A 26,659-nucleotide genomic window follows, 5' to 3' on the forward strand; every position below is an offset into this window, starting at 1 on the left:
CAATGGTATAGAAGTATATAGTGAAAATATTTGCAAATATACAAAGAATATTAGATAATTAATTTTGCTGCTGCTTGCATCTGAAAAACAAAAACTGAAGGAAAGAGAAAATATCCCAAAAAGTGCCAGTGATAGGGCTGCCTCCATCTTCGTATGAGAACTCTGCTGTTTAGCTGTGACTGCGCAATGTTTTTCAATATAGGATATTTTATCGGAGAATATAACTATTTATCATTAATATTAAAGCAATAGCTCATTAATGATGAGTGTGTTGATAAACTGGATGAGCATATTATGTGTAAATGTTAGATTCACATTTGGTGGAATTTTTTACTTTATTTATTACTACTAATAATAATGATTTTAAAAGTTGCATCGCTAAACCCAAACTGTTCCGTTTTTTTAATTTCAATTTTATTTCAAGGCTTGTATATTATCCTTTTTGTATGTGCTCTTTTTGTAATAAATTGGATAAAATGGAAGATGTTGTGTACGTATGTGGTGTGTGTGAGTGCCTCAGTAGAGATGAACCAGTGTCCCAACTCCTTATAAGGCCTCTTTCAAGAAGTGATACAGATGTGGGTTTTTACCCCATAGACTACTTTCTTTGAGAATAAGAGACCACATAATATTCATCCTGATGAGGCTCTTTTGATTTGTTTTCTGAGTGCCTTAAGGTGATCAATCTCACCAGGAGTAAAAAAACACCTCTCTAAACCATGATCTAAAAAAGCAGTTTTGAAAAACAATAACATTCTGCAATCCACAGTAGAAAATAGTATCCTTTCTTATAAAATATGATTTACAAGAAAGCAGCTGAACAACATTCCATCACTGATAGTAGGCTGTTTAAAAATTGTGGCACAATCATGTTACATGGCTTTTTGACCCTATTGTGTTTTAGCAATCAACTCCCAGCCAATTATCAGGCAGAGTGGAATATTTTCTATACCAAACCCTATTTCACAAATCTACTTATACACATATAAACATTTTCCATTCCTGAGATCATGAACATATTGAGGCAGTATAAAAAAAAAATGCTCATGGGAAAATAAAAAGATTGAAAAAGTAATCGATGTACTGTCTTAGCCTTCAAGTGGCAGCTTTAAAAATGAATAATGAAAAGAAGAAAAACCCACACTCACTGGAATACTCCTGCAATTTTAATGAATTTCAAAAGCTGTGGATGAGACTAGTCCGTTTTGCTGCCCTCTGCTACTGCTAAAATTAATTATAACTGCAGACGTGTTCCAGTGAGTGCAGGTTTTTTTCCATTCAAGATGAAACACCGGCCCACATTCAGACTTAACTCCAAGAGTTTGTGTTCCATCATTACAGAGAGAATTGGAAATAGTCCAACATATGTACTGTGCGGCTTCTTTCCAACCCCACTGTGCAATTCAGTCCTGTGAATATTATACATTTTTAAATAGTTGAGCACTTTCAATAGAAGTTGTTTAGTATTTTGGGTAAAGCACCCTGGAAATCTGCCCGTCTGCCTTCTTGGTGTCCAGCCACTTCCCACATAGGAAGATTGTGGTGACGCCGTTGGCCATATTGGTGATCTCCACGCGGTCAAGCAGCCACCCAGGGCTGAGGTGGGTGTTGTCGTGTTCTACGCGCACCCTCAGCAGCTCGCCCATGTCCAGCATCTCCAACAGGAAGCGGTCCGTCTGGCCACGTTCAAACAGGTTGCGGAACTTCTGCCGCAGCGTTCGGCGGCCCGAGTCGCCGTTGGAACCATAGATGGTGATGAAGACGTTGGCGTCGGTGCCCGCCCCCTTCTCGTCGCCTGTGATGACGATTATCTCGTACTTTACAGGAACTAGGCTGCGGGCCTTGCTGGCAAAGCTCTCGATGGCCTTGGTGCACTCGATGGTCACAAACTCGTCCCTCTTTGAAGAGAGGGGGATCAGAGCATTGCAGATGAATATGAACCTGGTACCATGAGGGGTTAAAAAGGGACAATGTTTCTTTCCGCAAGACAGTGAACTCTGTGGATCCAAAATATTAGCTGCATGTTTGTGTAATGTTGCATCTACTGAATCAGGCCCAGGTTGTTAATATACAAAGGTGAGACTAAAGGCTACTCACCTATTGCCCAGTTCTTTCTCTATGACAACAACCTCCTCTACATGCCAGAACGCCTCCCCTTTCACCTTCTTCCCATCTTTCGGGGTGTGACCCAGGCAGATACTAGCAATGTCGCCTAGTTGTTTGGAAGAGAACTCAAACTTGTCCGTGCTTCCCCTGAATGAAAAAGAAGTCCCCCTTTTAACCATCAAATTATAATAAAAAACCTTAGAAGTACTACATCAATCATTTAGTGTCATTCGGGTTTTACATTAAAATGTGTTGATCCCAATTTATGAGATCTTGCCATGCCTGGCAACGTCTAACAGGTTTATTACTTGTGGTTGAATTCCAAAATAAGAGCAGAGTACACTGTTGAGAAGCCTGACTCATCATAGCGTTTGCAAAATGTTCTTAGTGGTAAGGGGATTCATTCTAATGAGCCTAGCTGTCACAGAACATCAGGAAAACCCTCCAACCCCATCATTTCTGCTTATTCTTCACACAAACACAAGGCCTGTTTCTGAAGAGCAGCATACCGCAAGAACCTCTTTTTCTTTGAAGAGTTCTCCATCACAAATTCTTTTGATCGCCCTTTTCTCCCCTCCAGTGCAATCCAGACATTTTCCTTAGTCTCTGCGTCGTCTGTGTCCGCTGTAGTGGTAATAATTTCATATTCTTTCAAGCAAAAGCACAGACAAAATTATGTTAGTTTGGCCCTGGGGGAACAGTCCATAGATAATCGTAGACATAAGTACAGTGAGTCTCAGGTTATCATGTAACCCTAGTTTTACACATTTCTGTTAGAGCCCAGACAAAGCAGACCTTATTCAAATAGTGAAGAGCTTAGACAAACGCAAGGACTGGATTTGAGAAAGGCTGCAATGTGGTAGAATTCATAGTAGATTTCAATATGACACATGAGGAAAGGTGCTTGGAAGAAACTGTGGGGTTCTAAAAATGGTATGGTCAGTGTCCAATACTCATTTTGAATGTCTTGAATAATACAGAGGTGGACGTCTATGCGAAGTTAGATTCTTTTTGGGCACCCGTTAAAGTTACTGTTGTTCTTGTTCTGAAATAGACATTGAATAATGTGAACAATTTTAACATTGCTATTAATGCCATAATTCAATGCTAACTTCCAATTTTGGTATTGACATAGGCTATTGAGGAATTCATATGCCCTTGAAAACCTCAATGAAACTACTGACTGGATCACTGTAAAGACTCAAGTCAGGAGTTCTGTCTGACAGCATATAAGGCTTGTGCGCAGTTGATCTTACTGGTCTTCTCGTTGAGATCTAAAATGTCATTGTTGGCGCAGGCCAACTCCCTCATGACCTGACCATCGTCCTCGTTCTTGGCCAACCAGCGGTCGCAGGGAAAACGGAACGTCTTGTCCAGGATCTCATCCTTCACATCGATGTATTCTAGGTGCCATCCTGGAGCAGGGCCTGGTCATGGTAAACATTTACATTAGTCATTTAGCAGATAGTTAGATCACACATTTTAAGACAGTTGGAAGCAACACAGTGGTAGTAATTACTACTACTTACTACTTTTGGAACAAAGCAAATCAGTAGTAGGTAGTGCCTCCCACTTACTGAAGTGCAGAGCCTCTCAAAAGTATGGACTTGTGCACATTTTGTGTTTTAAAATAAAATCCAAATGGATTTATTTAGAAGTGTTCACTGATTGACAGAAAAAAGTCCACAATGTCAAAGTGAATGAAGTAACTGTCAGAAAAGAGCTGGAAGGGAGACCACACAAATAACAGACATTTCAAGCATTAGTTCACAAAGGAAACAACTGCTTGGGGGGAGTTGGGGGTGTGAGACAGGGTTGGCTCTTGAAAAGGTACAATACAGACAGGCATGAAAAATGATGTGCATGTAGATTTCACATCGCAGATTATTTGATTGTATTTGTTCTTCTTTTAACCGGTAACTATTTCTAAGTTGACTCACGTGCTTCCAAACACAATTGCTTTCGACAATATTTCTGAACTGGACTGGCTAGGCTGTAAAGCTATGAAATGTGAACTGTGTGAAATACAGACTGTGATGAAAGAGGAAGATTTTTTATTTGTGCCCAAAGTGTAAACAGAATGTGAAGTAAAACAACTATGAACATTATGAACATAACTTGCGTTGGATTTTTGTTTTACATTTTGAAGTGGGTGTCCCAGAGAGCGGGTTTCAGGAGATGGCGACACTGATGACAGTTCAATCCCTAGAACACTGAGAGCTTCAGAAGAATGTCGGGTGACAATTAAGCTGTGCCCGCCAACCCCTGTGCCCGCCAACCCCCGTGCCCGCCAACGCCCGTGCCCGCCAACATAGTGTGCCCCAGCTCAGGCACTGTTGTCCTCTGACCACCGTCTACGCTGGGAGCTTCATGGTTTAAGAAACTTCAGATTATCTCTGTAACTTGAAGGAGGAAAGGTGCTGTGTCACAGGAAGAGCCTGTCAAGTCACAGTCCACAATGGACCTGGACGCATGTGGTTAGGATTAAGTTGGTATTTTACTAAACCAGTTGACGTTTTCAGGTTTGGGAACAGGTTTCAGAATATTGCATTAGACGGGTGTCTAAATTTAGGGAAGTGGTACTTCAGTGTTGGATTTTGAATTCACTATTGTTCACACTGTATATTAATGACACTGCAAATACTGGTGCCATGACTGAGATCATTTCAGCTCATCAACGGGTTTAACTCATCACTGGGTTCAATTCATCACTGGGCTCAGCTAATCACAGGGTTCAGCTCATGAATGCTCATCAGTTTGGGGGGGGTAATCCCAGCATAGACTTGTGCGAAACTTAACCCTATATCAGTTTTGGTTCACTGTAAAATCCGCTCCCCCACCACATTTGCCTGATGATTGACTGTCTCACCTGAGTTGTCATGCCACACACGGACCTTGGAGAGCTCCCCGAGGCTGAACATGTCAGGGAAACGGAACACGTCTGTCTGCTTGCGCTCAAACTTGTTTGATTTCTGGCACTCTTTCAGAGCGAGGGTCCCAGTGTCACCACACTCCCCAAACACAATGATCCACACGTTGGCATCAGTGCCTGCCCCTGTGGAAAGACAAGGAATACAGAAAAACCACAGTGTAAACTGGGTCTCATTGGCATCACAAGACTGGACATAATGGCGACACAGTTCTCTGAACCACATTTCTTACTACTTAACCAACCTTAGGTATAGCCTACAGCTTATACAGTTTTGGCCAACTGCTTACACAATAAAAGTGAATGCTTAGACAAAAGCATCAAAACCTTAACTTCTGTAACCATACCATAAACAAAGGCAGCAAAAGTACAAAAATGTTCTGCTTTGCACTTTATTCACAATTCTGCAAAACACTGCACAATGTTCCTTACATTAGACATTTCGTTCAAGAATGAAATCTCTTGCTGTTATTGGGAAAATACTTCTATTCAAAATGCAAAACAAACCTGAATTTGGCAGAACCCACACACCCACACGAAAACACTTATACAGTAATTGAACATCAACTTGTCTGAGCCTAAGAACTACAAATAAACATCAGGTAAGCTCTCCCATTTTGTGAGAACTTTGCAAACATGGAGCAAACGAGAGGAAAAGGAAGAGAGAGCGAGAGGAGGAGTAGGAGTAGGGCGAGGACAAGAACAAAGAAAGGGCCCAGGCAATAGACAGAGACATATTTCTGACAACATTAGGGCCACTTTAGGGAACCTCCTGTCTCTTCTGCAAGAAATGGAAGAGGCATTCAGAGACAATGAGGTGGATATAGAAGGGTTGATACGGAACGCAAGGTGACATTTTCCACGTTGTCTAGCAAGGGATGACATTTTCCATGTTGTCTAGCCAGGGATGACATTTTCCATGTTGTCTAGCCAGGGATGACATTTTTCACATTTTCCACGTAGCCAGGGATGACATTGCCTGGGATGTGGATGAGGTAACCAGACCCTAACAGAAGGCAGGATACATGAACCATCCACCTCATCCCTGACACTATTATTTTTTGTTTACCAATGCGCTGTAATATTGTAATTATATTTGTTTCTGGGACTTTACAGTAACATTTTGTCTTGATTACTGTACTGTAATTCTACAAACTCGATTCCAAAAAAGTTGGGACACTGTACAACTGTGAATAAAAACAGAATGCAATGATCTGGAAGTTTCAAATGTCAATATTTTATTCAGAATACAACATAGATGACATATCAAATGTTTAAACTGAGAAAATGTATCACTGTAAGGGAAAAATAAGTTGATTTTAAATTTCATGGCATCAACACATCTCAAAAAAGTTGGGACAAGGCCATGTTTACCACTGTGTGGCATCCCCTCTTCTTTTTATAACAGACTGCAAACGTCTGGGGACTGAGGAGACAAGTTGCTCAAGTTTATGAATAGGAATGTTGTCCCATTCTTGTCTAATACAGGCTTCTAGGTGCTCAACTGTCTTAGGTCTTCTTTGTTGCACCTTCCTCTTTATGATGCGCCAAATGTTTTCTATGGGTGAAAGATCTGGACTGCAGGCTGGCCATTTTAGTACCCGGATCCTTCTTCTATGCAGCCATGACATTGTAATTGATGCAGTATGTGGTCTGGCATTGTCATGTTGGAAAATGCAACGTCTGGATGGGAGCATATGTTGTTCGATAACTTGGATATAACAGTCAGCATTGATGGTGCCTTTCCAGATGTGTAGGCTGCCCATGCCACACGCACTCATGCAACCCCATACCATCAGAGATGCAGGCTTCTGAACTGAGCGCTGATAACAACTTGGGTTGTCCTTGTCCTCTTTAGTCCGGATGACATGGCGTCCCAGTTTTCCAAAATTAATTTCAAATGTTGATTCGTCTGACCACAGAACACTTTTCCACTTTGCCACAGTCCATTTTAAATGATCCTTGGCCCAGAGAAAACGCCTGCGCTTCTGGATCCTGTTTAGATACGGCTTCTCTTTTGACCTATAGAGTTTTAGCCGGCAACGGCGAAAGGCACGGTGGATTGTGTTCACCGACAATGTTTTCTGGAAGTATTCCTGAGCCCATGTTGTGATTTCCATTACAGTATCATTCCTGTATGTGATGCAGTGCCATCTGAGGGCCCGAAGATTACGGGCATCCAGTATGGTTTTCCGGCCATGAGCCTTACGCACAGAGATTGTTCCAGATTCTCTGAATCTTTGGGTGATATTATGCACTGTAGATGATGATAACTTCAAACTCTTTGCAATTTTTCTCTGAGAAACTCCTTTCTGATATTGCTACACTATTTTCCGCCGCAGCATTGGGGGAATTGTTGATCCTCTGCCCATCTTGACTTCTGAGAGACACTGACACTCTGAGAGGCTCTTTTTATACCCAATCATGTTGCCAATTGACATAATAAGTTGCAAATTGGTCCTCCAGTTGTTCCTTATCTGTACATTTAACTTTTCCGGCCTCTTATTGCTACCTGTCCCAACTTTTTGGAAAGTGTAGCTCTCATGAAATCCAAAATGAGCCAATATTTAGCATGACATTACAAAATGTCTCACTTTCAACATTTGATATGTTATCTATATTCTATTGTGAATTAAATACAAGTTTATGAGATTTGTAAATTATTCCATTCCTTTTTTACTCACAATTTGTACAGTGTCCTAACTTTTTTGGAATCGGATTTGTACTTTCCTTTGTGTGTTTTTGTTGTGAAAACATGCAAAAACAGGCAAATAAGCTGTAGATTTGTTGAAGCCTTTCTATTTTTGTGTTCAATGAAATGTGTAGATGTACTGGAACAATCTTTCACAGATGCTTGTATGAGAAAATGTAAATGGTCTACAAAGTACTAATGACAGCAGTATTTTCTATCAAGTACATCAGTGCGTTTCTGCCGCTTTGAAAGAGTTATTCAAATGGTTCATATGTGTATCATTCTGTCGCAAAAATTACATTTTGAAAAAGGATTGTTAGGTAGTGTTTTTTTGGCTTGTGTGTATAGTTTTGACACAACGAGCCAAATTCTGTAAACATCTGACAAAAACTGTAATGGATAGTTTGGATGTTTGACAATCAATTTTACTTCTGCAGAATCAGATGAACTAGTGGATAAAATGTTTATGCCTCTGTATGCAGATGGGGAAGTAATTATCTAATGTTGCATAGTTGTTAACTAGCAGCAGAATCTGTTTCTACAGTCTTCTGAACTATACGGTAAGCTAGTCAGCATTCCCAGTATGACCTCTACACTCCTTACATGCTGAGCATAGTTCATCAGACTCTGGGAAGGTAAACTAATTAACTGCTATGAAACTGAACTTTCCCCATGAAAATACATGTTACAAACCTAAATAAATGAACCTTTTCAGATATTTTCCATTTTAACAGCAATGGAATGTTCAACTCACCATCAGGAATTCACTACAAAGCATCCCAATTCACGGCTTTTCAAGCCACCTTCCCCACCAACCGCTACCTTCTTTTTCAGTCATTTCACCAATAGTGGTCAGATAACCTTAAAGTAGAGACGGCCTTCCCAGTACTCCCCCATTAACTAACCAGCTACCTTATCAAACCTCAAGCCAGAGCCACCAGAGAAGCCCCGTTTCCTCTGATTTAACCACGTGACTCCGTGTGTGTGAGTATGAAAGTGGCTGGTGCACGCTAGCGTCGGTGCATGAGTGTGATGCACGTCGCTAACCTCTGCGGGTGCCCTTGCATGCACGGGTGCCCGTGTGTGTCTACATACGTATGTGTGTTTGTGTGTGAGTCCATTTCCTCGCCGATGCAGAGTGTGTGACAGTCTTGCCCATTACGGCACCCCCTCCCAACCCCAACCCCAACACAGGCTCCGTGGGAAGACGAGGGCCGTGTCTTCCATTACCCTGGCAGCCCAGGGCAGAAGGAGGGCCGCTTTGAAGTGAACCCCAGACCCCTAGCTTTCACATCGCGTCAATCAGCAGCCTGCCTCTCTCTCCGCTCAGGTGGAGTAAGGAGGAGGTTTCTGGGGAGCGTCTCATTCATTAGCCTCCAAATGAAATGTTGTGTTCCACCTCTGCCACAGTTTCACACGTCTCTCTCTGAGCAGCAAGAAGAGCTAGAACAGGACTGAAGCTGGATCTGGAGCAGAGTAGCCCAGTATAAATGGCATCGATGCGCCGAAAACAAGAAAAGAATTGTAGGGACAGTGTGAAAAATAATAGTAAATGAGGATGAGGAAACTACAGTAATGAATAGGCTTTAGGTCAGCAGGGTAATGTCGTCATTGGGATAATGTGAATCCTGGGCCTGTATTCATGAAGCTTCCTAGAAGAAGATTCCTGGCCTGATTCTTTATGAATAACGACCCTGGTTGGTAACAGAAAAATAACTGTCTAAACTGAGAAGTGTAGAATATGCTTGTTATTTGTGCATTTACTGACTGGCTGACCGGCTGGCTCAGGGACCCACCTCCAATGTCGCTGGTCTTGACCTGGATAATGTATGTGGTAATCTCTACCATCTCCTCCTCATCCACTACGGCAGCCATCTCACAGATCATGGCCCTCTTGGGCCCTTTGGTCTTAGACAGCCACTCCTCGTAGGTGAACAGCGACACCTCCTCTGTGGTCAGGTTACGCATGATGATCTGGCATTTGGGAATGATCATTATTAGCACAAGTAATTAACCCTAGGGATAATCAGGTAACTGACACAGGGAACTATCCCTCGCAGCCGCAACCTTTTTAGCAACACATTCATGGTGCTTGGAGCCTGTGTCTTTACATAACTACTGTAATTCTGTTGGAAGAAACCATCAAGCGTCACCACGTTATCAGGTTAATGGATTATATGTAGGCCAGTCTGAAGGACGATGTCATTATCTGCAGGACAAAGCAGACAACTACCAATAATGTTTTGACATAATCAATAGTGCTAAAATATACAATATACATATTTAAATATATAAAATTAATTAAAATATATGTATATACATTTGAAATATTAAAAACAATGTATTTTCTTAAACATTTTTACCATCGCTCTCTAAGTATGTTGGATCCCTTGTCAATTAACAGGGTGCAGTAACCAAAAAAAAAACCTGCCTACTGTAAAAACCCAAAGCTCTGGCTCTGGCAGACCAACATCCATTAACTTCCATCAATATATTAACTTGAGTGGGATTAGTATTCTGGCTGAGAGCCTAGCTCACTGCACCGGCCATTTGAATAAACAGGCTCTGTGTGTGTAATCCATACAATAGCAGCACACATCTCTTTATAGCTTCTGGGGCAGACCAAGGACACGGCCCTGATGCAGACAGACACCCTGGCTGCTCCGTTACCGTTCCACTGGTCTTCCGGGCGGCAGGATTGACAGGGATGGACATGGAGGGGTTAATCCTGCATAGAAGATGCCTGTTTTTCACCAGATTTTTTAAGGTCTCGACATGATTGTGAATTTGGGGGGCCAGCGTTCACACTATACCGATGAGGAAAAAGAGACCATCAGTCAGAAACTGAACAGAATAACGTCGCAACGAGCAAAACATCAAGATTTCATGTTTTAGTCATTTAGCTGACGCGCTACAAGTGAATTAGAAATACGACTTATTGCATAGATTTTAATTGCTAGAGTTCTTCGGAATGTCTTTCTTTTTTTTAAAGAAAGAAATAATGAGGAAGCTGGAAGCTGGGATGATTAGGAGGCTATAATGGCATGAGGGCCAAATTACAAATCAAGGAAAACACTTATATTTTCCTGGAAGTGGCTGGGGAATGTTCAGAAATTAAATGTATAAAGCATGTACCACTTCTGCCAACATCTGAAGCTGTTCAAAAGAAATATGGAGGATAATTGGTACAATTTGTAATGCACCCGAGATGTGTCACAAAGTATATTATACTTCGGCTCACTCAGTAAAATGAAGGCATTACATGTCTGAGATGGTTACTCAATACAATATGACACAGTGTGTTTTTGCTGGTGATGTTTCCAACCTCGTTGCCACTACATAGTAGAGTACAGATGTGTCCTTCCTGGGTACAGCGTATGACCCCTGTCTGAGCTCGTATGTCTTTCTCTGGGGAGATTCAGCAACTCTTGCCTGACTGTATGCCTGCATGCTCCAACACCACAGTGACTGAAATGGGTCAATACACTCACGTGCCATTCAGTGGAGCTCACCGCAATGAACTCTAACCCCCGCCATGTAGTCTAGTGTGAGCGTGTCTGTCTGTCTGGCATGCGGCTGAATTATGCAGTGACCTATCGCCTGCAGGCAGGGATCAGTGTGTGGCTGAATGTTTGTGTGTATGTGCGTGTGTGTGTGTGTATGTGTGTGTATGTGCATGTGCGTGTATGTGTGAGAGAGAAAGAGTCTGAGCGGGATGTTGTGGATTAAACAACCCTGTGTCTAATGACTTGAATGACTGGCAGATTAGAATGACTGGCAGATTAGAATGACTGGCTTGAATTGTAACGTATTGTCATATATTGTTACAGTACAAATGGAGCAAACGCTGACGTGTAAGGGCCAAAAGACAAAAGACAGTTGTATTGAGCCAGTGGACTGTGACGTGTCTGCCAACCTTATTCAGAAACCAGTCAGGGCGACTGCCAGAGCCGTCAATGCGAACCCTCATTTTCCTCAGGGGAGCGACGTCATCAACCTCCAGACTGAAGGTGTCCTCCTGACCCCGTTCAAACCTGAGGAAGAGCATGACCGGAGGGTCTTTCATAATGGACATACACCCCTTGTCCACACAACACAGCTCTGGACTAATGTTTCAACACCACTAAGAGGTCCACTTATCTGAGCTTGTCATGTCTGTGCATTTGTTCCAGAGTGAACAGTAAGATCCCGTGGGGGAACTTTCAGGTGTGTGTTTGTAATGCATGTAAACATTTAGGGTTCTTGGTTGTGTGTGAATATCTGTTCAGCTGTAAGATTGGTACAGTGTGTTCGGTCTGGGTCAAAAGAGGTGTGTGGCACCTGTCCTCGTTCTTCTGCAGGAGGATCTCCTCAGTGGTGCCGTTGGCCCCAAACACAGATATGTAAATCTGAGTGTCGGTTCCGGCGTTCTGAACATCTCCTGTCACCACTGTCACCTCATAGATGATCTGACAACAACGCACAATTGACAAATCAGTCAAGCAATCAAATGAGTCAAAGAACATATACTATTATTTACCATACGAATGTACCATTCTGTGCTTAATATACGGTATATAAAATGGACATAAACGTGCATTGTAGGTCTATTGAATTAGCAAGTAAGAGCTGTTTAAAAAGCAGCTTAGGCTTACATAAGGGTTCATCATCTGTCCCTAAGGGATATTGTTTTCTGGAAAAAAATATTACTGGATAACTAAAAAAGAAAGTTAGACCTGTGAAGGTCATACGTCTGTCTCAGCCAATCAAGGCAGGCAAAGGCTCCTTCTAAGTATAGATCCCACTATGATATGAATCCCCAGTTCTCTCTACTGTGCAGAGGGTATTATCACGGTGAGATTGGGAGACGCAGGGGTCCGCCCTCTCGGGAGCAGGAATGACATTGGTCTAAGGTTGAAATAACCTTTCATTTGCTTTCAGATACCAGTGTGTGGTGTATAATAGGACTGTGATGATAAAGTAACGGTAAAGCTGTTTTTGGTTCCTGGTTGACCCTTTCCTATATTTTCCCTGCAGAAACAGCTCAAGAATGTCAATGGAACACTTTTAGTTACTAGGGGAACGGTAAAGAAAATCAATTAGTACTAGTGTAGCAGTAAGGGTCGTTTTCATCCTCTGCTATACTTGCCTTTTGGGAGATGGTGATGCTCTCGGCATCCAGCACATTGAACACTCTGGCAGTCAGTCCATCACCCCGGTCTTTGGCCAACCAGCACTTGCACTGGAAAATGTATTTGACCCCTTTGGTTGGCACGGCAACAGCTAGCTCATCAACCAACCAGCAGCTCTCCGGAGTGGCCCCGTCGTGTCCAAGCTACAGGGAGGGCACAGAGCAATCACATCCATCTGTGTGTGTGTGTGTGTGTGTGTGCGTGCATTGGATCGGTGGATCTCAAAATGTGCTCTCCTGCTTATGTACCAGCAAACCATATACAGCACAATATTGGCACTAAAATATGACTGAAAATGTGATGGCACCTTAAATGAGTGCCGGCACCTATTTCAGTCTACTTCATCTACTTACTTCTACTTTCTTAATCTCCCCCACATCCGCACCGTGGGACACGAAAGACTCCAGGGACCCAGACTCAAAGCCCTTCTTCCCCCCGGTTAGGTCCAGCCACAGCCTCTCCGTCCGGGCGTGGTTGGACCCCATGATGATCACATACACCCTGCTGCCGGTGCTGGCATCCTTCTCCGCTCCCGTGGAGACGGTCAGGTGGTACGGGATGACTGAAGGACACATTGTCCCGCATTTATACGGAAGGTGTATTTTGGGTTAGGGGGGTACGCGTGTGTCTTTTGGGGTGTGTGTGTGTGTGGGTGTGTGCGTTTTAGGGTGCAGGCGTCGTGTGTTTCGGGGTGCGGGTGTATGTGTGTGTTTGTGGACAGTAGGGTGTTTACGTACTGGTGCTCTCCTCTTGGATGTCCTCATCCTTCACCTTCTTATTCTTCTTGTTCATGTTGCTGTCCACACTCTTCAGGATCAGAGCTGAGCTCTTTTCTCTGCTGTGGATAGGCTCCCTCTCACCCTCATAGCCCTGAGACAATACACGCATCACACATACTTCGCCAGGGTACTACACACACAGAAACACACACACACACACACACACACACGCACGCACCCATTCACCCATACACACTGACTGCAGAGGTAAAGTTCATAGCAAGTTCATAAGCCTTTTATTACACTACCTTGACATAGAACATCCTTTCAATGCGCCTGTCTTCCCTCTTCCTGGACAGCCAGCGTTCACACAGGAACAGGAAGACCTCCTCTGAGTCCTCGTCAACTATCTCCACCTGATCCAGGTACCAGTCGGCACTCAGCATGCTGTTGTCATGGCGAATCTTAATTTTGAACACTTGGCCCAGGTCCACTGCCTCAATTACAAACTGATCCACCTGGAATGGAAGACAAACATTAACATGCACCAGAGTGATGGCAAGAGAAGAGTGTGGAGAAAAGTTCAAAGCACGCCACCTCGGCTGTGGGAATTTGTGAAATGGATGTAATGGCTGGCTTAATTGACATTAATTATTATGTAAGTGGTGACAGAAGCTGGGGTATAAATTCTGAAGTGTACAAAAGCGAACATTCTTTCTGGTAAAGTACAAGCGTCTGTCTCCAAAGTCATTGGACAGTGCAAGACAAAGACCCAAACATTATGCCTCAGCAAATAACACGTTTTTCAGGGCCAAATACCTGAAAGTACCATTTGTTAAAAGTTAAATCTGAGGCAAAAAGACACTAAACAGCTGAAGATGGCTACATTAAAGATCTGACAGAGCATCAGAAGGTAAAAAAAGAAAACAAATATTCACTGTCCCAATACTTGATATACTTCCCAAGGATGGCACTTTATACGGCCTTAATTTTTCTCTCCCAATCTACTATTGTATTCTGAAAACTGTACTACCATTTACATTGTTATACCAAAGCCAGGCAACGGTATATTTAAATGACAAAGAACATAAACCCTCCAGCATCCGGTCGTTTATATGGCGTGTGTATGTTGCATCTCATACCGCTCCTCTCTCAAACTTGTTACTGTTGGTCTCTGACTTGCTGAGTTTGCGCTCGCCTGTGTCGCCCAGGTCACCATAGATGGTGAGGAAGACGTTGGCATCGGTGCCCGCGTTGTAAACATCACCCGTCATCACGGACACTTTGTAAGTGTGAGCTGTGGGGGAAGATGGGCCCAGATATGATAAGGAAACACGAACACAGAACACAACCATGGGTTTAAAGGGAAGCCAACTGCTAACATTCTGTGTGACTGCAGTGCAGAAACAGAGCAATTTAGAGCAGAATACAACCACACTGTTTACCTGTCAGAAAAAAGTGTCAGCCAGACAATAAATCAGACAAACTAATAGCGTATTCTGCTGTAATGGCCTGCCTCCAGTGTCTGTGTGGTTGTGAGTGTGTACTCCACTGCATTCTGCTGTAATGGCCTGCCTCCAGTGTCTGTGTGGTTGTGAGTGTGTACTCCACTGCATTCTGTTGTAATGGCCTGCCTCCAGTGTCTGTGTGGTTGTGAGTGTGTACTCCACTGCATTCTGCTGTAATGGCCTGCCTCCAGTGTCTGTGTGGTTGTGAGTGTGTACTCCACTGCATTCTGTTGTAATGGCCTGCCTCCAGTGTCTGTGTGGTTGTGAGTGTGTACTCCACTGCATTCTGTTGTAATGGCCTGCCTCCAGTGTCTGTGTGGGTGTGAGTGTGTACTCCACTGCATTCTGCTGTAATGGCCTGCCTCCAGTGTCTGTGTGGTTGTGAGTGTGTACTCCACTGCATTCTGTTGTAATGGCCTGCCTCCAGTGTCTGTGTGGTTGTGAGTGTGTACTCCACTGCATTCTGTTGTAATGGCCTGCCTCCAGTGTCTGTGTGGTTGTGAGTGTGTATTCCACTGCATTTTCCAACTCAGTATGAGGTGGGTGTGTTTAAATGAGCTGGTGTATGTGTGAGTCATTAGGCCAAAGTGTGTGTGTGTGTGCTTGCATGCATGCACACATGCGTTTGCGTGTGTGTGTGTGCATACTCTCAAGTGCGTCCTCCACCTCAATCTCGTTGACTTTTAGGGTACCATCTCGTTGTAGTTTCTCTGTGATGATTTCAGAAGGGACTAACTCTCTCACTGTTTCCCCATCATCCTCTGACTTGGCCAGCCAGCGCTCACATGGAAAGATGACCGTCTCTGAACCCTGGGGAGAGACAGAGAAGCAGTTTGTCCAGGCCTGAATGCACTCCGGGCCTCTGGTGAGGAGAAGAGCACCACCTTGTGACTGACAATGACACTGTTTTGATTTATAATATGACGTCACCCATCGTCCTTTTAGTGAACACGAGGGAGTAGGGGTCATCCTCTAGACACTGACCTAAAAACAGATTTGAGATTGTGTCCGTAACGGCTGAGGTTAGGATTTGAGGAGGTTAAGCTGTTCTTAGATCTGTAACTAACCTTCCCCTTCCTCAGCAGGCGTCTGATCTCCACTCTGTCCAGGTGCCAGCCTCCATTTATCCCTCTGTTGTCATGACCAATACGGATCTTCTCTATGACATCACCCACATCCTCTAACTGTACAGTGTTACACAGACCTCTTCATCACAATCATCATCATGTTCCTCACGAGGGTCATATTAAAGGTTATGCACTTGTTGATGACTTAAATATGTTATCTAATCATCATAATAATAATAATTACGAGGATCATATTCATTATCATCCTCTTCATCACCACCGTCATCTGCACCATTATCCTCTTTTCAGAATGATATTTTCCCTGCGGCTGTGTGCTCTTTCATAATCTAACAGGTAAGTGTGTTATTGTCCTACCTCAACGATGAACATGTCCTCTGCTCCCCTCTCAAAGTACATGGTCCTCTCTCTCTTGTTGACACAGAGAGCCCTTTGCTGAGTGCACACCCCGTCTCGGCCATACAAAACGATAAACACGTCTGCGTCTGTGCCCGCTGCAAACAGGTCACTGGTGAATGTCTTGATCTCGTACGGCACAACTGTGACAAAGGGGGAAGAGGGTATGATGAGGCATACAGCGTTCGATCTTACAGGTGTTATTTTCAATGAGTACAGTGTGTGTTAGGTAGGCTCTTATGGTATTTCAGGTATGGCTTTTCAGGGTATAGGCATTCTAGTAGGATATACTTATTTTAGTATGGTATAGTTATTCAAGTAGGATATAGTTATTCTAGTAGAGTATAGGTATTCTATTAGGATATAGTTATTCTAATATGGTATAGGTATTCTATTAGTGTATAGGTATTCTAGTAGGGTTTAGGTATTCTAGTAAAGTATAGGTATTCTAGTAGGGTGTAGGTATTCTAGTAGGATATATTTATTCTAGTATGGTATAGATATTCAAGTAGGATATAGTTATTCTAGTAGAGAATAGGTATTCTATTAGGATATAGTTATTCTAATATGATATAGGTATTCTATTAGTGTATAGGTATTCTAGTAGGGTTTAGGTATTCTAGTAGGATATATTTATTTTAGTATGGTATAGATATTCTAATATGGTATAGGTATTCTAGTAGGGTTTAGGTATCCTGGTAGGGTGTTGGTATTCTATTAAGGTATAGGTATTCTAGTACGGTGTAGTTATTCTAGTAGGATATAGTTATTTTAGTATGGTATAGATATTCTAATATGGTATAGGTATTTTAGTAGGGTTTAGGTATTCTAGTAGGGTTTAGGTATTCTAGTAAGGTATAGTTATTCTAGTAGGATATAGTTATTTTAGTATGGTATAGATATTCTAATATGGTATAGGTATTCTAGTAGGGTTTAGGTATTCTAGTAAGGTATAGGTATTCTAGTAGGAAATAGTTATTCTAGTATGGTATATGTATTATATTAAGGTACATGTATTCTTGCATGGTATAGGTATTCTAGTAGGATATAGTTATTCTAGTATGGTATAGGTATTTTAGTAGGGTTTAGGTATTCTAGTAGTGTATAGGTATTCTAGTATAGTTTTATTAGTATAAAATATAATTTTCCTTGCTGGTGGTTACATTATGTGTATAGTATGTTGTGGGCTGGTGGTTACATGGTGTGTATAGTATGTTGCAGGCTGGTGGTTACATGGTGTGTATAGTATGTTGTGGGCTGGTGGTTACATGGTGTGTATAGTATGTTGTGGGCTGGTGGTTACATGGTGTGTATAGTATGTTGTGGGCTGGTGGTTACATGGTGTGTATAGTATGTTGCAGGCTGGTGGTTACATGGTGTGTATAGTATGTTGGGGGCTGGTTGTTACATTATGTGTATAGTATGTTGCAGGCTGGTGGTTACATGGTGTGTATAGTATGTTATGGGCTGGTTGTTACATGGTGTGTATAGTATGTTGTGTGCTGGTTGTTACATGGTGTGTATAGTATGTTATGGGCTGGTTGTTACATGGTGTGTATAGTATGTTTATGGGCTGGTTGTTACATGGTGTGTATAGTATGCTGTGGGCTGGCTGTCACATGGTGTGTATAGTATGTTGCGAGCTGGTTGTTACATGGTGTGTATAGTATGTTGTGGGCTGGTTGTTACATGGTGTGTATAGTATGTTGTGAGCTGGTGGTTACATGGTGTGTATAGTATGTTGGGGGCTGGTTGTTACATGGTGTGTATAGTATGTTTATGGGCTGGTTGTTACATGGTGTGTATAGTATGTTTATGGGCTGGTTGTTACATGGTGTGTATAGTATGTTGCGAGCTGGTTGTTACATGGTGTGTATAGTATGTTGTGGGCTGGTTGTTACATGGTGTGTATAGTATGTTTATGGGCTGGTTGTTACATGGTGTGTATAGTATGTTTATGGGCTGGTTGTTACATGGTGTGTATAGTATGTTGCGAGCTGGTTGTTACATGGTGTGTATAGTATGTTGTGGGCTGGTTGTTACATGGTGTGTATAGTATGTTGCAAGCTGGTTGTTACATGGTGTATAGAGCTCAGTCTGAAGGTGTGCAGGGTAGAGGTCCCTGACGATGGCGCCATCATCCTCGCCCTTGTCCAGCCAACGACCGCAGGGGAACTTGAGCTTCTGGCCCAGGGACGGGGCGTTCACTTCCACCCAGTCCAGAAACCACCCTGCTGCCGTCCCTGCAGAGGCATAACACGTTCTGTCACCACCACTATGTGTGTGTGTATACCGGTCTTACTATCCTGGGGACGACCAGAAATCACTGCAAGGATCGAGGCATTTTTCCAGTCTCCACGAGGATAAAGGTGTTAGGTTTAGGGTTAAAGAGAGGATTACAATTAGGGTTAGGTTTAGGGTAATATTTTCAGGGGTCAAGGTTAGGGATAGACTAAGGGGTTTGGGAAAATACGATTTGTAATAGTAATAATGTCTGGTGTGTGTGGCGCCCTTCATACGGTCGTTGTAAGGTGGTTGTACCTGAGTTGTCATGCCCTATACGTATTCTCTTCAGAGTTCCCAAATCCACAGCTTCCACCGTGAACTCGTCGATCATGCCCTGCTCAAACTTATTCTTATGTAACTTGGATGACTTCAACATGATGATGCCTGGGCAAACGCAGTGGGAAACATCAGGGTTATCAATGGAATATATGCAAATACATGTGGTTACAGACACCAAGTTGCTCATTTCGTCCCGGTGTCTCTGGTTACCTGTGTCGTCCTTAGTGCCATAGAGGATGGCAAACACGTTGGAATCGGTTCCCGCGTACTTCTTGTCTCCAGTCTTGACCTTCATTGTGAAGGTGGTGGACATGGCTGACAGACAGAACAACAAGAACGGGATGTATGATGAGAACGTGGTGATTTAGCTCAGTGATGTAGTGGTAAAAAAAAAAAAAATGTGAACCCTGGCATGTCTCATTGCAGTATTCTTCTGTGTTTGCTTTTCCTACCACAGACGGGTAAATCGCCTTAACCCCTAAAATATACACACACTGGTCAGTAACAGACACAGTCCGACAGGTTTGGAGAAATAGATAATAAAAAACATGTACATTTTAACTAGCCCTAGGAGTAAGCATGAGCTATTTTCCAGAAGGAAAAAACATGTACAAAAACAAGATAGAAAGACTGGGCAAGCCTTGTTCATGCCTCACCCTTCTGCTCCAGACCCAGTGTGGCACTGGAGCTTCCTTCGTCGTCTTCGTCATCCTCGTCAGCATCATCACCCTTCTTCATGAAGGCCTCATCCACTGGGACCAGCTCCCTGGCAATCTGTCCGTCATCCTCATCCACAGCCAGCCACCGTTTACAGGGGAAGTAGTAACTAGAACAAAACAGTCAGTCTTTCTACCACCAACCCAAGCGATCAAGCAATTCGGTCCTGTCAGCCTGTTGGTCTGTAAGCAACACGATTAAAACCCATATATTCCATTTCTAACCTCCAAGGGGTGCTGTTCCCTTATTTTCTTAGATCTACGGGCAGACCATTTTATGTCTCGATAAACCACACAGCTTTTCTTAAATATACAAGCAAGAATTTAAACCTGTTGCAGTGATTTACTAGCTCTATAGAAGCATATTATACAGTTTAGATTAAAATATACATGAATAAGCTGTAATAGTTAACTGTAATAGTAAATAGGCAATTTATCTCAAATTGTCTAATCAAAGGGTTAATAATATTTATCTTATTATTAATATTCCTTATTTTATAGAAACCCCGCCCCCCACCCATGGCCCAGCCCCTTACGTGGTGTCATCTTTGCTGTCTATTATCTCCACTCTGTCCAGAAACCAGGCTGCATGAAGCTGGCTGTTGTCATGGCGTATCCTCAGCTTCTTCAGAACGCCCAGATCAATGGCCGAGACGGTGAAAACATCCTCCTGAGCACCACAGAGAAGCATGCGAAAGGTCAGAGGCCAAAGGCACCAACAAGGATTCTTGAGAAAACAGTCTTTTTCAAACCAGCGATTATCGTTTCATGTTGTAATTGATCTGATCAAGCACAAAAGGTTAGGGGTCAAACATCTAGGTCAACGGGAGAGAGTTATTACTTGAGATATCTGTCATCATCATATCGATACATGGCTCACTCACCTTCCCTTTCTCAAATTTGTTGAGGTTGTTGGACTTCCTGAGTTTCCGCTCGCCGGAGTCGCCGATCTCTCCGTAGATATTAATGTAAACACTGGCATCTGTTCCAGCTCCCCACATTGTGCCCGTAAACACATGCACCTCGTAGCTGTTCTCTGTGGGTCACCCACAACCACACGTTAATCCTCCCTGGTCTCCCATCAGCACTGACTTGGCTAGGTCAACAAGGAGTGGATGAATCGGGTGAGTCAGACCGTGAGCCTCCACCTCCTCCTCCACCTACCTTCCAGGTCTCCGGGGTCCTCTGGGAGGAGCTCCACCACAATCTCCCCGTCCTCCTCATCACGGGCCAGCCAGCGATGACAGGGGAACGTCACACTCTCCACCACCTCCTGGAGCTCCGTCACATACTCTTCCTCCTCCTCCACCTCCTCCTCTTTCTTCTTTTTTTTATTCTTCTTCTTGTCTTTCTTATCATCCTTTGGCTTGTCCTTCACCACCTCCCTCTGCACCATGGCCATAGTGAGCCTCTTGATGTTCACTGATTCCAGGAACCACCCATCCCCCAGGCCCGATCCATCGTGTCCGATGCGGATCTTGAACAATTTACCCACATTTAGTGCGTCGATCTGGGGGAGGATGGGAGACAGTGAGACCGTTCAACGGGGGTCCTTTTGAAATGTGTCTTCGTAACCTCACAACTTCTGCAAACACAACTGATTTTATGATGCCTTCAAAAAAACAAAAACAGCCATACAATGAAATAAACTGTTTTGCTGGTTAAATGAATGTGTCTGAACAAGGTGATCCTGACCTTAAAGATCTCTGTCACCCCGCGCTCAAAGTTGTTGGATCGGTTCCTGAGGTCGATGAGCTCGGTCTTCCCCTCGTCTCCATAGATCTGACAGAAGACGTTCGCATTTGTGCCTCCATTGCGCATGTCGCCCGTGATCACTGTGATCTCATAGTTAATCACTGCAAACCAGAGGGCAGGGCAACATGTCACTAACCAATTAGACGGGGGCAGGATGATGAAGAGTGGACTAACGAACCACAATCCATCATAATCATTTTCAAGGCTAAGTACTGTGGGCGATCGTCACTTATCACCAGACAGCACTGTAACTAGTCAAGTCATCTGGTTAGATCTTTCATTTGTAATTCGCCTGGAATTGTTCATAAGGAGTTCTCTTTTACATTTCTCGATGTCCAGGGTCTCGCTGGGGTAGATCTCCACCTCCACCTTTCCATCAGCCTCGTCCTTACAGAGCCAGCGGTGACTGGGGAACATGTACTGCTTCCCGTGGACTGGCACAGTGATCTGGACACTATCCAGGAACCAGCCAGCACGCAGACCCTCATTTGTATGGCCAATCAGCAGGCGGTGGATCTACCGAGAAACCAGGAAGGGAGAATCACAAGTGACACACGCAGAAATCAAACGCACAACGCAGATGTTTAAGAAACCGTACGACTCCAAGACAGTTCAGCATACACTACTGTCACAGTGTTTGGATGATGTTCAAACACAACTGGAATTCACACATCCGTTAATGAATTCTACATTCATGGGAAGAAATCACGCACTTGTCCTATGTCACAAGTCTCAATGCTGAAGACATCGGTTCGCCCGGTCTCAAAATAGTTCCGTAGATCGTTGTCAGAGACCATCAGCAGCATTCTCGTAGTGTCACCCTTCTCCCCGTACAATTTGACGAACACCTTAGAATCCGAGCTGGCCCCGTTGATGCTGCCCGTCTTTATCGAGATTTGGTAGTTGACATCTAGAAATACATAGTAGTAGAAATGCAGTATATTCATGGCAGCTATGTACACAGGGATTTTTCACCAGCTTCAGTGTTCCTCTGTTGCTCTGTTTACTCACTGTGGAGACGTAGACCGTCCCCATCCGGCACTAACTCACGGACAATCTGCCCATCGTCCTCATTTCGGTCCAACCACCTTCGCCAAAGACACACAGGGAGAGTTGCGATTCATTTGAACTTTGCACAGCGTTTGGCATAAAGCAAATCTTTCCATCGTCGCCATTTGTGGTTCGTCCACCTGGCAGAGTAACACCAACGGGTACACACTCCCTGAATCAACAGCACCGCGGCAAGGCTCGCTTGTACAATCTTCCACACTTTCCCTCAATGCGTCTTAATGTACACCCTTGTGGTTGGAACAGGAAAGTGTTGTAACAAGGACATTGTAACAAGGCACTGCAGTCTTGTAGTTTAGCTCAGGTTACAGGAGGTGAAAGAGACCTGGCTGACCACAATGTGTTTAATCCCTATTTGTAATGAGATGCTGGTCCATCAGCTGGCTAACTGCTTAAGTGAGGCTTTCGGAGAACGGGAATTAGAGACGGACTGGGCTTGGCCGGATCGCTGTCTGCAATGAACTGGTAACATTTCAGTGTCCCATTTGGAGTCAGTTACTTGACCACGTAAGCCCTTGTGTTTCAAAATGTTTCGTACGACTCATTTCTTGGTGACTTGCCTGTAACAGGGGAACTCAATGGCTGTAGACTCTGGTTGGCCCTCCTCCCTGACCATCACCTTATCCAGGAACCAGCCGCAGCCTCCGCCCCGCCCATCATGGCCGACACGCACCCTGCGGATCGGCCCCAAAAACACTGCCTCAATCAGGAACTCGTCCGCCTGCGTGGAATGGACGGGGACAGGATGAACCACGGTGAAGCAAGTCACTGAGCCAACGTCACATGCGGAATTCAACATGAGCCTTCAGGTGTCAGGCAACGGCACCGATCACATGACGCGCAGTGCCCCCCCCAAAACCTACGTTGCCCTTCTCGAACTTGTTGACATTGTTTTTGCTGAGGAGCATGAGTCGATCCCCGGTGTCGCCCAGCTCCCCGATGACGTTGGCGAACACGCTGGCGTCGGTGCCACCACCGCTCACCCTTCCCGTGCAGATGGTGATGCGATACTTCACCACTAAAGAGGGACAGAGAAAAGGCCACAAGGCTAACAACAGCCCTGGCATAGAACGGCTGAAAGGGGAGGACCGTTTGTGTATTCATGGTACTGTTTGAAGGTAAGCATTTGCCACACTGGTCTATGGTTTTAGTATTGACGTTTTGCCAACTGCATCGTTGTGTGAAGGGTACCTACTATCACTGAGGTGTGGGGTTGTCAGACCTAGCTATCTAAAGACGCACACTATTTCAGTTGCTCTGGATAAGAGTGCTTATTAACAAAAACTGTGAACAAATAATAAAAAGGCTGTCTGCATATTGACTAAAATGTTCAATAAACATAATAGGGCTGTCTGCTTATTGACTAAAATGTTCAATAAACATAATAGGACTGTCTGCTTATTGACTAAAATGCGGAATAATAAGAAGAAGAGTTTTGGGGGGGGCGTGACGGTCCTACATGGTAGGGGCTCGGGGATGAGAGCACTGGTGGCTGGAAGCTCTCTGATGATCTCATTGTCGTCCTCGTTGATGTCCAGCCAGCGGCCACAGTTAAATGAGTACTTCTCCCTCGTCAGAGTCTTCATCACCGTGGCCTGGGGTAGGACAAAGACATAAAAAGGTATAAATAAATACAGAAACATGAATATATAACAGTGCTTCCTGACTATGTGACCTGGTATATCAGAATACAGTTCAAAAGTGAAATTGGAATTTATATCTCAGACACCCTAATAATGTATAATATATTTTCACCGCTCCTTAATCAGCTCCTGATCTGTGTAATTTAGTATGCTGTAATTGTATGTTATAGAAATGATCAGGTAATAAATTGTTATTGGAATCAATCAGTCATCATTTTATCATCACTTTGAAAAATTAAATGTACATAACAAGCTTTGTAAAGGGTTAATGTCGACAGATCAAGCCACCCAGTAGAGCTCACCCGCGCAAAGTGCCAGCCAGCAAAAGGATGTCTCTTCTCGTGCCAGATACGGAGTTTTGTCAGTTTTCCAATGTCTGGCATCTCAATCTAGTGGTCCAACAAGTTGAAACAGTTAGCATTGAAGAGATAATACTTTCAAACATCTGAAGCATAATACAAGCATGGCTGTGAATTGGTGACAAATCACTATCCAGAAATGTCTACTACACACACGCGAGTTACACTGGGCCAACACACCCGAGTTACATTGGGCCAACACACCCGAGTTACATTGGGGCAACACACAAGAGTTACATTGGGCCAACACACCCGAGTTACACTGGGCCAACACACCCGAGTTACACTGGGCCAACACACCCGAGTTACATTGGGCCAACACAGTGTTGTAACTGTTCTGAAGCGCTCTGGGTCCACGTCTGATAGAGGTCTTACCATGAATTTATCCAGCTGACCCTGCTCAAAGCTGTCTGATTTGCTCTCCAGTCTCATTTCGTCTGACTTGCCCTTCTCTCCGTAAATCTGCAGGAAGACCTGGGCGTCAGTCCCGGCCCCCTTCACGTCCGAGGTCCAGATCCACAGGGTCCAGGGGAACTCTGGGAGGAGATGGGGAACCTGTTTCTCATCTCCTGCCTGTGTTACTGTCGTTAATGTCAGCGTGGTTTTGGAATGATCAATAGGGCCTTTATATTTCCGACCTATACTGACCTACTTCATGTTGCATTGTCCTTCTGTTTGGTCTTATTTTGAAACACAGAAACTCACATTTATTTCTTACAGCGATGTTTGTTTATATTGAGATATTGTACAGGATAATTTTTTTATAATAGGGGTAATTTTGCAGTTAGAATTAGCTTTTCAAAACCCCTATAGGTAAATATTTGAAAATAGAATATAAGAATTGAAACAGCCGGTAAGTAAAACAAGAGATATGAGAACAGTCCTGTCATGAAATCTGATCTCAGGAAACAATTGCTATCTTTTAGTCTAGACTTTCTGCTTACATATGCACCATGTTTCTAGTTCACACGGTTGGGTTGTTACAGACAGTTTTGTTCTTACTGGAATGCTTAACTCTAAAAACACAGAGATTCCAGCCTCCCTTCAAAGCAGTGCACAAATGTCTGATCCATTAATGTGTGCAGTTTTCAGTGGTTTAGTTGGCGAGACACGTTTCTTGGGAAAGATGCAAAACATGAATGTGTCCTGCATCTCACTGCTGTTCTGTGTCACATTAATGTCCTGGTAGGTTCTGTTCAACCTTAACCCACTGGACGCTACATTGACATGCATGTAGAATGGAGAGGTCACCCACTCTTAAGTTTCTTCTGCCTGAGGGACACCATCTCGTAGAGCTCCCTCTCGATCAGTCCGTCGCCCTCATCCTCATCCAGCCACTTACCGCAGGGGAACGTCTGCTCAATGCCTGTGAACGGGCAGTAGACTGTGACCTGTGCGGGGAGAAACGTATGAAGGGACCGATCATATGAGAACACAAACCGCTCATCGTGTAAATGGACACACAAGCTCACAGTGCTATACACCAGGAACACGCAGGTGGTGAAACGCGAAGTGGCGGAACAATGAAATCCCTTAACGACGTCAACAAGACATCCTTAACAACACGATGTCAACAAGACATCCTCAACAACACGACGTCAACAGCAGGAACACACAACCGGACGTCTGACTTTTTCACAGTGCCAGCCGGCGCCCACAGCTTAACGACATTAACAACGTCCTCAACAACACGACGTCAACAGCTGGAACTTCCACACACCGGACGCCTGACCTTTTCGCAGTACCAGCCGGCGCCCACAGCTCCGTTGTCGTGCCCGATCGTGACTCGGCTGAGGGGGCTCAGCAGCGCGGCGATCTCCACGTTGAAGATATCGATGAGGCCGCGCTCGAACGCGCCGCCCTCAAGAAACACCTTCCCGCTGTTCTTCAGGCCCTTGGTGCCGTGCATGATAATGTGAATCTTGGAGTTGGTGCCAGCGCCCCTGA

The 26,659-nt window shown here is 43.9% G+C and overlaps 2 protein-coding genes across 4 annotated transcripts; both read right to left on the reverse strand.

Annotated features, from left to right (window-relative positions):
• Positions 1-831: 831 nt before the first annotated feature.
• Positions 832-21,134, reverse strand: loxhd1a (lipoxygenase homology domains 1a). Of its 3 annotated transcripts, XM_020053488.3 has the most exons (23): positions 21,052-21,134; positions 20,772-20,923; positions 20,424-20,557; positions 19,828-19,997; positions 19,382-19,486; positions 19,148-19,276; positions 18,685-18,849; positions 16,568-16,749; positions 16,193-16,309; positions 15,773-15,935; positions 14,760-14,914; positions 13,926-14,135; positions 13,636-13,768; positions 13,252-13,460; positions 12,856-13,041; positions 12,048-12,175; positions 11,644-11,761; positions 9,524-9,701; positions 4,976-5,161; positions 3,363-3,533; positions 2,616-2,730; positions 2,098-2,253; positions 832-1,941 (listed from the first exon to the last, which is right to left on the reverse strand). In XM_020053488.3, the coding sequence occupies exons 2-23, from the start codon at positions 20,886-20,888 to the stop codon at positions 1,461-1,463; spliced, it is 3,708 nt and encodes a 1,235-aa protein (XP_019909047.2). In that variant the 5' UTR covers positions 20,889-20,923; positions 21,052-21,134; the 3' UTR covers positions 832-1,460. The 3 variants fall into 3 exon arrangements, with proteins under 3 accessions (XP_019909047.2, XP_019909048.2, XP_019909049.2); XM_020053490.2 differs by lacking the exons at positions 832-1,941; positions 2,098-2,253 and having other exon boundaries at positions 2,411-2,754; XM_020053489.3 differs by lacking the exons at positions 20,424-20,557; positions 20,772-20,923; positions 21,052-21,134 and having other exon boundaries at positions 2,616-2,754; positions 19,828-20,017.
• Positions 21,135-21,223: 89 nt separating this feature from the next.
• LOC109616571 (lipoxygenase homology domain-containing protein 1-like) lies at positions 21,224-26,159 on the reverse strand (the record flags this gene model as incomplete). The annotated part of the gene is made up of 12 exons (XM_034297058.1): positions 26,153-26,159; positions 25,968-26,078; positions 25,088-25,248; positions 24,656-24,742; positions 24,170-24,305; positions 23,574-23,728; positions 23,271-23,431; positions 22,654-22,730; positions 22,356-22,552; positions 21,966-22,158; positions 21,583-21,743; positions 21,224-21,397 (listed from the first exon to the last, which is right to left on the reverse strand). Coding segments are annotated over exons 1-12 (1,620 nt in total), but the record flags the coding sequence as incomplete, so codon positions are not given.
• Between the last annotated feature and the right edge of the window lie 500 nt (positions 26,160-26,659).

Source organism: Esox lucius, chromosome 14 (assembly GCF_011004845.1).
Source record: "Esox lucius isolate fEsoLuc1 chromosome 14, fEsoLuc1.pri, whole genome shotgun sequence".
NCBI classification, from domain to species: Eukaryota; Metazoa; Chordata; class Actinopteri; order Esociformes; family Esocidae; genus Esox; species Esox lucius.